General features: G+C 38.3%; 1 protein-coding gene and 1 pseudogene across 1 annotated transcript in view; both read left to right on the top strand.

Annotated features, from left to right (window-relative positions):
- Positions 1-377: 377 nt before the first annotated feature.
- Positions 378-11,980, top strand: part of RBM25 (RNA binding motif protein 25) — a 51,604-nt gene continuing 40,001 nt past the window's right edge. The window contains exons 1-2 of the mRNA XM_055435536.2: positions 378-565; positions 7,088-7,208. Of these exons, the coding sequence (XP_055291511.1) occupies positions 7,103-7,208 (106 nt within the window). The 5' untranslated portion in view covers positions 378-565; positions 7,088-7,102. The remainder of the gene's footprint in view (positions 566-7,087; positions 7,209-11,980) is intronic.
- LOC129562446 (acidic leucine-rich nuclear phosphoprotein 32 family member D-like) lies at positions 7,249-11,977 on the top strand (annotated as a pseudogene).

Here is an 11,980-nt window from a genome sequence, read left to right as displayed (position 1 = left end):
GATTAGCACTTGGGGTTTCTACTGAAGAGCTGGGTGAGGCCCAGTTATCAGCCCATCGAACCTCAATGAGCCACAAAGCAAGGTTCTAACCCCCAAAGCACAAACAACCGAAAGCGGCAATCCCTCTTCACAATCCTCACACCGAATCCAGCCAGAACCTTGACCTCAAGATGGCGTCGCGTAATCATAAGATTCAATCAGCTCCAATCAAAAATGGCAGGGTGGGTCGTAAATGACGGCTCAAGACTTTCTAGCCTTCATTAGGCGCTTCATCTCTATGGTGACTCGCCGCTGCGTGGTGATTCAGAGCCAAGAGTGAAGACTATCTATACGCGCTCTTCTCTATGATCCTCCTCCCCACGCCCCTGGCCGCAATGCACGCCGGGCACTAGGAAGACCTCCAGAAGCTCCCCGCGCAGCGCGGCGGTGTTTTGCGGCCTGTGCGAGTAGGCGCTTTGGAATCAGTCTCCCGGATAGCGGCGCGCAGAAACCTCGAACCGGTGGAGCCCACTGGTAGCCTGGAGCCCGGAAGACTGCGAAGACAGTACCGTTTGCTCAGCGGCGGGTGAGTTCACGCCTCAACGCGTGTGGAAACCGGGAGACTGGGTACTTCGGTTGGGGGCGGAGGGAAAGCCCGGGAGGCTGCGAGGGGGCCGGGGTGGGATGGGAATAAGGGGGCGGGGGCGGGGAGTTGGGGTGGGGGAGGGGACGCGCACGAGGCTTGGGTTTCTCCGCTTTTCTAAGGCCTCGAAAATCTGTGGGCCTAGCGGCAGCCGGTGAAGCCCGCAGCTACCGGCAGAGCCTTCCTCCTCGCATTGTCGCCCACTTTTCCTTTCCTTTCCACGGTTCGCCACAGAGCGGCCTCGGCCTATTCTGGGCTCCGCGTTTGCCAGAAACCGAGCGGTCGCCCCCCTGGGGAGTCCTTTCCTGAAATCCCTTTCAAGCCTGAGCCTGCGGAAGCCCTCCGGTAGATATTCCAGGCCTAGGATACAATTGCTCCAGACTTTGCCTAGAAACCGGCCAGCACCCACCCTTTTTAGCGGGGGTGGGGTAGGGGGGTTGGCCACCGTCTGATCTCTTTCCCTTCCTCTCTGGCCATCTAAAGCCCGCCACCAGGTGAACTGCCTTCTCTCCCCCCGCCCCTACTTAAATTTAGCTGCTGCCCAACTTTTCTAGCACCCTCCTGGTTGGTTTGCCTGTCTTAAGATTGTGATGAGTGTTGTGGCCCTGCCCCTTTGCTCCCCTGGAGGTTACAGTAAACTGTCTCCATTGATTCTAGAAGAGGTCCAAGCTCTCATCCTTTTGCGGTCTTCATTACTGCTTTTACAACACGTTTTTAGAACAAGTTCTAGGAGTATAGAGATTATTTTGAAGTTACGTAATATGGGTTTTATATTGCCACGGAAAAGCCATTTTGATAACTGGGCAGAGTGGAGCGGACCAGAAGGAGGGAGGAAATTGGGCTTCTCTTGCACCAGACTGCTCTAGTTGTGAAGTACTGTGAATTGGGTATTTGGCAGTAGTGTGTGAGCAATTTTTATATTGTTTTGAGAGCTTTACTTTCTAAAAGGTTATTTGCAAATTTTCAGAGGGTGGAAAGGCAAACAGTTGGTCAATAATAGTTCCTCACGATTCAAGTGGAGATACTGTGCTGTTTTAACTCATTTAACTTTTCTTGAAGCCTTGGTTTTCTTCACATGTGAAGTGAAGATTATTGATGATACCCACCTCATAGGTTATTGGAATTGGGAATTAATTGAGAAAAACGTATGTAAAATCCTTAGTGCAATAACCAGGTAACATAGTAAGTGTTTAGTGCATATTAACTGATAGTGTTTGTTGTTTAAGAATTTTCACTGACGTACAGGAGCCTATCCCTGACTTAACATTTCTTCCAGTGTACCCTAGATAGAGTTGTATAAAGTCAGAGTTAATCATTAGTATGTTATTATTAGAAAGAGGCCTTGGGATAAGCGAAAACAGCTTTTGGATTGGTAATTTCAGGATAGTGGGGACCTTGGAGTCCTTACCCCTGAATTGTATTCTTTCGGATAAGTTAGCTTCTTCATCAGTAAAAGAAGAATATATTTTACACTAGGTAATTTGGGAGGCTAAATGAGATGACCTGTGTTGAAAGCTTTTGTAAACAAAGGTAGATTAAAATTAGTTGATATTTTCATGACATTGGTAACCCCAGAAGATGAATTATTTCCTTTTTGACTACCCCCAGGTTAGCTGTATTTTATATCCTTTCTTCATTTACACATAATTTAGAGAAAATTATATTGACTGTTTTATACTGTAAAAATGAAATTAATCATTGACTCAATATCATATAAAAACATGCTGTTTATCTTTTTACTTTCTTGATAGTTTTTTCTGATACTGCTACTGACCTTCATAAGAGGATTTTGATTCCTCAGTTTTTTGAATATAATTTTTCCTAATTTTTTTTGAAATTTGAGAAAATATAAAGAACATTTTCACTGAGAATTACTGCTATCGCTTTTTAACTTTTTATTTTGACATAATTTCCAACTTTAAACATGTTGTAAGAATGGTACAAAGGATTCTCAAAGATCTTTCACCCAGATTCCCCAAATGTTAACATTTTACTTGTTTGCTTTATCTTCCTGTCCTTTTTGTCTTCATAGTTTTTCTCTGAAATCTTTGCTAGTAAGTAGGAGATGTGGTGTCCCTCTTAACCCCTGAATACTTAAGTGTGTATTTCCTAAAAACAGTTACATTCTCTAACAACAAAATCAGGAAATTAATATTGATATAATGTAGTCTACAGGTCTTAATTTGATTTTGCCTGAAGGAGTCCGGAGTTGGTATTGATAAATTTTTTTTTAAAAGCGTATTAAGGTATAATTGACTTACAAAACACACTCATTGTAATGTACGATTCAGTGATTTTTAATATATGTGCAGAGATGTGCAACCATTATCCCAAAGGCTCTCTCTTTTTTGTTTACAAGTCACTTGCTACTCCCACCATAGCTCTAGACTACCACTAATCTCTGTTGAGTTAGGCTTGCATTGCTTAGGCTGGGACAGTTAAGTCAGTCCATTGTACCTTGCAGGCTATAAGAACAGCAGGAAACAGTGCATGCTACACTAATAATCATTTATATTTAATGTTGAGCCACTGGATTGGTTGTATAACTACACATAACTTAAAATTTTCTCTTTCAGAACTAATAAAAATAATGTTAGAAAAGAATCTGGCACATAATTGAAGCTAGATGTTTTATGGAATAAATGAATAAGTTGTATATGAGTGTTTGCTTTATTTGCTTCTTACCATTTTGGAAATTTGTCCTGATGAGGTTAGCCTGTAAGTCTATATCCCAGGTGAAATACTTTGTTTCTGTCAGGATAAATCTGTGATGGATGAATGCATATAAGCAGTAATGGTATTCTTAAGAGTGCAGAAGAGGTTTTTTAAAGGTGAAAAAGAAAAGCAGAATGCATAGATAAAGCTTCTTTAGAAGTTTATTTTGTTTTGGGGGAAGACCGAATTTATTGAGATAAAATTTACATACATTAAAATGCATCCATTTTAATTTCAGTCAATTTCGATGAATACATAAACCTGTCTGACCACTGCCACAATAGAGATAGGAAACACTTCCAACATAGGTGCTTGTTTTTGTTATTTTGGGCCATAAAACTTCATCCTTGGTGGATAAAAATGTTTTGAACCTTCCAAAAGTGAAGCACTACTTTTCAATAAATGCTTTAAAGTATTCTTTAAATAATTGAAGTCATTTCAATGCTGATAAAATAAACTCCTCATCTCTGTTAAACCCCACACACAATCCCTCGGCAATTGACTGCATTCAGAGTGTATCTGGAAACCAGTAACTTGCCCCCACTTCACTTCCGCCACCTCTTGTCTGGGTTATTGCAGTAGTCTCTTACTTTTCTACTCTTGTTCTCTTCCAGTCTTAACATCGGGGCCAGTGACACTGTTAAAATACAAGTCAAGTCAAACCCCTTTCGGAGTAAAACCCAGTATTTTTACAGCGGTTTACAAAGCATTACGTCCTTTGAACCCCCTTCCCATCTCCAGTTTGCGCCAGTACTGAGCTTCAGCTGTTGGCCTTCTTATTCCCCATGCACACACACCTCAGGTTCTTTGTGTTTGCAGTTTCCTTTGAAAGGCTATTGCCCCCAATATGGGGCTTCCTGCCTCATTCTCGTGCAAGTCTTTTTAAATGTTGCCTGCTTGGGCCTGACCACCTTGTTTAAAATAAAGCATTCCTTAGCTCTCTTCCCTATTTCATTCAACAAGTACATACCAACTGTGAATATCTTTATAATGTATTGTAAGAGTGTTACAGTTTATCAACTCCAGGTAAAAATGATAAACTTCGCTTATTCTAAAAGTTTATTCTCAGTCATTTCACATACATCAAAACATACCAAATTTTATGTTGAAATATGTGGGTGATACTCTCCTTTTAGGATGTTTAAAGTGAACATTAATAATTATCAGAGATCACCAGAAATATTTGTTTTTTTTGAATTTCCGTAGGAGGGGCCATTATCTTATTAAGATTGCCTTCATCTTTGAAGTTCAACCTGTGAATAAGCAAGTTTTAAACAGTTCTAAATAAAAGGGAAATATTCTGTAGAAAAATCGGAGTGAATGAAAAGGGTATATTGCATAAACTAAAACATAATCTGGTTAATTCTTAACAATGAAAAGACATTTGAAAACTGAAAAAATAAACACCAACATAGAGAGTTTTTTTTTTTTTTTTAAGTATTACTTGCATTTAATACTTGGGGGAAAGTGATTCTAAAGATGAATTCATGGTTCAATCTTTGTAACCATTGTGAGACTTGGTGCTTGTCACTGCTCAGATTGTACCCACACATGGTAACTTAATAAATTTATTTAAAGAGTTTCTTAGAGTTTACTTGTTTACTGATTGATTCATTGATTATTTATTCAACAGGTATTAATACCAACTGTTCTTCTAAGAAAGTGCTGAGATAGAGTATTATAATGATAATAAAAGAGCTTCTGTAAGTAGGACAGTAGCCCTTGGTGTTTTAAAAGGATACACACACCTGTCCCCTTCCATATAGAATATTTGTTTTTGTTTTGGGCAAAAAAGTATTTTTAAAAATCATTTAAAGATTCAACACATTTGCAGTCTTAAATTAGTTGCATTCATATTTACTATTTTAAGGCATTTCCAATAGCTTACTTGTTGGTATATGGCATTATTCTAGGTATTTATTTTACCTGTAAAGCTTTCTGAATATTTTAAGTGTGCTGTGTTTTTGAAATAGAAGTTTAGATTTTATAGAATATTTCAATATCCTAACTTCTTAAGGGAAAACACTCTGAGGAAGAATAGCTATGAGGCTGAAGTGGAAAAAGACTTCTTTTTTTTTTTAAAGAAATGTCTGATAACGGAGTAAAAAGATACTCAATCTCCTTAATGATTAGGGAAATTCAAGTAGAAACGAGAGGTTTTTTTTACCTATCAGATTGGAATGATGGTGAGCATATAAGGAAGGGGCATACCTAGATACTCTTGGTGGGAATATTAATTTGCACGGTAGGTTTGGAGGAGGATTTGGGGGTAAAGTGTAGATATATAATAGTACTGACCTGTATTATAGAATTACTTGGCATAGGTGCTTAGAGTTATATGTCCATTATGTCCAAGAACATTTAATGTTATTTGTAAGAGGTAAAATACGGAGATAACCATCTATATAGTAATAGTTTACTGTATTATAAAGAATGGAGTAGAAGTTTATGACATGAAGAGATGTTAATAATGAGGGAGAAATGTACATAACAATATACTATGATAATATTGCTTGAACAAAAACATAAATGATTATATATTAGTTTGTGTAGAGAAAGGTATTTTAGAAGAATACAGCGATTTATACCAAACTTGGGATTAGGGGCAAGGAAGTGGAAGACATGAACATTTTATCCTCTCTCTTCTGAAGGATGAGTAAAACAATATATAAAATCCAGAAAAGAAAATAGTAGAGCAAAACATTTTTTAAAAGCTTTAGACAACTCTGGATTCCTTGTTATAGAGTATAGGTAGGGGAGTTTTTCCAAGGATACAACAGAAAATCTATTAATCAAGTTGCTACTTTTAGCTGCATCATTAACATCAGATCAATCCACTTATTTTGGTGCATGGAATCTTACTAGGACATTCTATCATTTTTCTAAACTTTTCCAAGTAGTTTTGGATACTTGAGTACGTTGACAAAAATATTGACAATATAAAATTTGAGGATAGGGAAAGTCTTAAGTATTTCCATTCATTAGGGAAAAAACAAAAGTTTCTTTTAAGTGATAATAGTGTCATAAATGAAATGAAACAGTTCAATGTGTTCTTGTATTTTTAAAAATCAAATACCAGCATCTGATTCTTGAATTTCATCCATTCATTGAATATCATTCAGGAATGGTTAAGAGGTTTGCTTTAAAGTTTAAGAAAAATTAACACTTTTTTTCCATTGTCATAAATTGGATATTTTCTTTATATGTGAATGATTACAATGGGACCTGATACCTAGAGGTTCCCCACTATCTCTCCAGGTTTGTAGGATGTCACTGAGACATTGATTTGTCCTTCAAGAACTGGCCAACACTGAATCAACAAATGCTATGTGACTTTGGTAATTTAGTTTTCGGTATGCATAAAAAAATGAATGCTTCAGAACATTTAAAAACTGTTAGATATTTTCCTGAATTCTGAGTTTGGTTTAAAAAGATTCATTGATGTTTGGTACTTAATTTTTGGATATTAACTGAACCTCAAAATTTTTTTCTTCCTTTATATGTATTCCCATATGATTGTAGGAGTCTATCCTGAACTTAGATCGTGTACATTTTGGGAACTTATTTTAGAAAAGATCTAAGTTTAAAAAATTCTCAATGGACAGACAGAGAAAAGAGGGTCTTTGCCAACTCCTTTGGGTAAGAAACTTCAGAATTTTGCAGATACTCTAAAAATGAAGGCCAAGAAACCAGGCATATCAAATTGTAAATTTTTCAAATAACGTGATTTGCCATGATTTCTTTCTTTAGACCGCTGCAGTAAGAATGTCTTTTCCCCCTCATTTGAATCGCCCTCCGATGGGAATCCCGGCACTCCCACCAGGGATCCCACCCCCACAGTTCCCTGGCTTTCCACCACCCGTGCCTCCAGGTAGGTTTGTGGGTACTGTTGCTTTTGTAGTTGATGACAGTGTTGTGTTAGTTTCTGATACACAGGAAAGTGATTCAGTTTCTTGGATTTTTGTGTGTGTGTGTGTTTCAGTTTTTTATATATATACACACACATAGATTTTTTAAGATTCTTTTTCATTACACTTAAGATACTGAATATACTTTCCTGTGCTATACAGTAGTAAATCCTTGTTGTTTATCTGTTTTATATATAGTACTTTATATTTGCTGATCTCAAACTTAATTTATTCCTCCCTGCTTACCCTTTTGGTAACCATAAGTTTATTTTCTGTGTGAGTCTGTTTGGTAAATAAGTTCATTCGTATCATTTTTTTAGATTCCACATGCAAGTGGTATCACTTGATGTTTGTCTTTCTCTGATTTACTTCACTTAATATGATAATCTCTGGGTCCATCTATGTTGCTGCAAATGGCATTATTTCATTCTTTTTATGGCTAGGTAATACTCCAGTGTTCTTGCCTGGAGAATCCCAGGGACGGGGGACCCTGGTGGGCTTCTGTCTATGGGGTCACACAGAGTCGGACACGACTGAAGTGATGCAGCAGCAGCAGCAGCAGCAATATTCCATTGTAAACATCAGTATATACCACATCTTTATTCATTCATCTGTCGATGGACATTTAGGTTGCTTTCAGACGTGGGATTGTAGGATCATATGGTAGCTCTACTTTTAGTTTTTTAGGAACCTCCGTACTGTTTTCCGGGGCTTCCCTGGTGACTCAGTCAGTAAAGATCCTGCCTGCAAGGCAGGAGTCTGCTTGCAGTACAGTAGACCTGGGTTTGATCCCTGGGTCGGGAAGATCCCCTGGAGAAGGAAATAGCAACCCATTCCAGTATTCTTGCCTGGGAAATCCCATGGATAGAGGAACCTGGTGGACTACAGTGCATGGAGTCACAAAGAGTTGGACACAACTTAGCAACTACACCGCAACAACTTACTATTTTCCATAGGGCTGCACCAGTTTACATTCCCACCAATGATGGTGTTTTTTTTAATGTGTCCTTACGTCATTGCAATATTATCTTTAGAAAATATGTGTGTGAGTATTGGTAGAAATGCTGCCTGTTAGCGTTCTAGAAATGCGGTGTCTCATTTTCCTATGCTGGGAGTTTTCATTTCTGGCTGAGTATCGAACTCATCTGGGAAATTAAAAATCTTTATTTAAATAATAGGTAATACATTTATACCAATCAAAAAGGTATACAGTGAAAAACTTTTCTCACCTTCCTGTATAATGTATTACTATCCCCTTACTGAAAGGCGAAAACAAAACAGGGTTATTAGTTTCTTCCTTATCCTTCCAGATATTTTTTGGTGCATATTACAAGCCACTCTAAGTATATATTTTTCTATTCCATTTGTTTTTGTGTAATTCCTTTAACACAGATAATATAGTAACGTCGTATATATACTATTCTGCCTTAACTTTTATGTATGTGTATATATATATATTTGATTATAGCTTGGAGAGGTTTCCAAAGTTCGATTCTAAAAGCTTCCTCTGTTCACTGTTTTATAAAGTAAAAAAGTTTTTTTAAGTCCAGCCCTAACCTACTGAATCAAATCCTTAGAAATTAGGGCCCAGAAATGTCTTTTTAACAGGTTCACAGGTGATTCCTAAGTATCCATTTAAGCACAGTTAAGAGAACCCACATTTGAGAACTGTTATCTTGAGATTTATAATTAGCATTGCTTGACTTAAACTTGTCCTCTGGTTTATGAGTGGTAGTTCAGATTTTTTTTTTTTAATGGGATTTGAAAGCATTTTGTACAGATTCAGTTTCCCTTATGAAAGATCGTATCTAAGAGTTCTCCTTACTTTGCATGTTGGGAAGTATTTTCATTTAACATAGAATCCATGTAATTCAGGCATCTAATTCAGGCTGAAATCAACAAATGATCTTGTAAACCAACTAGAAGTATTTCTTTTTTAGGAAAGCTTTGTATCAGTGACCTGGCTTTAACCATTGGATTATCTGTTTGAAATTACAGTGTTTACTAAAGAGCTTGACTGTTGCAGAATCAAAAGTACCTTGTAGTTGGCTAATTTGATGGGTTGTTAATTCATAACATGTACATTACAGAGGCTCAGCTTTGGGGGCCTCCTCCCCTTAGGTCAAGTACACAGCTGTGTTGGAGTAGATCTGAAAAGCCACAGGATAAATATGGAATTTTTCTGGAATTTAAAAAAACAACTACTTATGCGTATACATCGTGGAATAGAATGCTGTACTTGTAAAAGTTTTTAAGACATTTATGCTTGTAACTGGCTGTTTTAAGTTGTTCTTTTAGATAATCATGGATATGTATTACCCCCTTGCCGCCAGAGACGTAGTGGGAGAGCTTGAGTACTATCAGTGTATTATTCCATGTGACAGTTACTGAATTGCAGTCAGTAAGTTAACTGCTCTGTAATAAAGGAGTTTGTCCTGAAAAGAGGGATTAAGAAAATGTTAACAGAAACCTGAATAGTTATCAAACAATAATTTCTTGAGAAGGATAGGGTCCTGAGCGACTTTAATTTGGGCATCAATTTTTGAGGGGTTCTTTATTTTTTCTATTAGTCTCATAATATCTATTTTCTGGTAGTCTTTCTTAGTAACATACTTTTAACAAAGTCGTTGTGTTACAGAGTTACAGGGAAGACTAGATTACTTCCAGTTTGTGAAGAAATTTTAAGGCATTGAGAATAAAGCTTAATCACTTGTTCAGAATCAGGAAAGGTGATGATGAAAAATCATTTGTTTCCTTACCAGTGTATTGGTTTTCTAGAAGAAATTTTAAATTCCTTTTAATTTTTAAAACACACTGGCGCGGGGCCGAGTCGAGCCGAGCAGCCGCCCGCGCCGCGTTGCCGCCAGTTTAAGCGCAGTGCGGGGCGGCGGAAGTGAGACCAGAGCTGCGCTCCAGCCCCCTTTTCCCTCCATGGTTTCTCTCCGCTCCCCCAAGTAACCTGGCTTCGGGGGCTCCGCTCGCCTGCCCGCACCGCCGCCCGCCACCCAGGACCGCGCCGTCGGCCTCTGCCTCGAGCAGACCCCTTCGGACGGCCCTCGCTGCGCAGGCTGGGACGCCTCTCCCCCCTCCGCGGAAAGTTAAGTTTGAAGAGCGGGGAAGAAAGAGAAACATGGACATGAAGAGGAGGATCCACCTGGAGCTGAGGAACCGGACCCCGGCAGCTGTTCGAGAACTTGTCCTGGACAATTGCAAATCAAATAATGGGAAAATTGAGGGCTTAACAGCTGAATTTGTGACTTAGAGTTCCTCAGTTTAATAAATATAGGCTTGATTTCAGTTTCAAATCTTCCCAAACTACCTAAATTGAAAAAGCTTGAGCTCAGTGACAATAGAATCTGTGGAAGGTTCCATCATGAATGGTTAGCACTCTGGACTCTGAATCTGTGGAGGTCTGGATATGTTAGCAGCAAAACTTCCAATCTTACACATCTAAACTTAAGTGGAAATAAACTGAAAGATATCAGCACCCTGGAACCTTTGAGAAAGTTGGAATGTCTGAAGAGCCTGGATCTGTTTAACTGTGAGGTTACTAACCTGAATGACTTCCGAGAGAGTGTCTTCAAGTTCCTGCCCCAGCTGACCTATCTGGATAGCTATGACCCAGAGGATCCTGAAGCCCCAGGTTCAGATGCCGAGGTGGATGGTGTGGATGAAGAAGGAGAAGATGAGGATGAGGAGGACGATGAAGATGGTGAGGAAGAAGAATTTGATGATGAAGAGGATGGTGACGAAGAGGAAGATGTAGAACGGGAGGAAGATGAAGTCAGTGGGGAGGAAGAAGAATTTGGACATGATGGATAAGTTGATGAAGATGAGGATGAAGAAGAGGAAGAAAGTGGGAAAGGTGAAAAGAGGAAGAGAGAAACAGATGATGAAGGAGAAGATGATTAATAAGACCTCAATAACCTGCAAAAAAAGAACTGTTCAGTGTTGGTTGGACTGCTGACAGGGATTTGGTAGCTGTTTTTTTTGTTTTGTTTTTTTAAGAAAAAAAAAAAAAAAATAGCTGTGATACAAACCCCAGGACACCCACTTACCCAGAGAGCCAAAGAATAGTTCCTGTGACATTCCACCTTCCTCCATTTAGTCCCTCTTGGAAATCCACCACCGAGCTTGGGGACTTCACCCCAACAAAATTGGTAAGCGTTGTTAGGTTTTTGTGTAAGACTTGCTGTAGCATGGATAGCTGTGATTGGTGAGTCAACTGTCCGTGGCTACCAGTTACACCAAGATTGTAACAGCATTTTTACTTTCTGTACAACAAAGAAGCTTTGTAAATAAAATCTTAACATTTTGGGTCTGTTTTTTCATGCTTTTCTTTTCAAAGACTTTTTTACATTAGGACATTGTGACAACTGGCAAAAAAATATTTTTAAGAATTTAAGTGAAATAAACACATTCCTCTTTGATAAAAGAAAAAACAACACATACTAAATGAATTGCTGACTGTCCAGAATTTTGTACTCATTAAGGCAATAGCAGGTTGTGGTAGTCTTTTTGCTTTATGAGTGTTTTTGTTTTTAAGTTTATTTAGATAGACCAATCTGTAAACTACATTTGGTTTTGAAAAATATCTCATTAATATCTCATTTTTTATTAGTCTTATGTTTCCCCTTAAAAGAACTACAAAGGTACTTATTTTTATGGTATGTACTTGATACAGAATATATTCTTGTATATATAATTACATTCTTAAGACTTATTCTGCATTTTT

The sequence above is a fragment of the Moschus berezovskii genome, chromosome 9, assembly GCF_049115385.1.
Source record: "Moschus berezovskii isolate FMDL1 chromosome 9, NW_MosBer_1.0, whole genome shotgun sequence".
Taxonomy (NCBI): Eukaryota; Metazoa; Chordata; class Mammalia; order Artiodactyla; family Moschidae; genus Moschus; species Moschus berezovskii.
The sequence above is the reverse complement of the archived record's forward strand: the minus strand, read 5'-3'. Positions and strand labels throughout refer to the sequence as shown.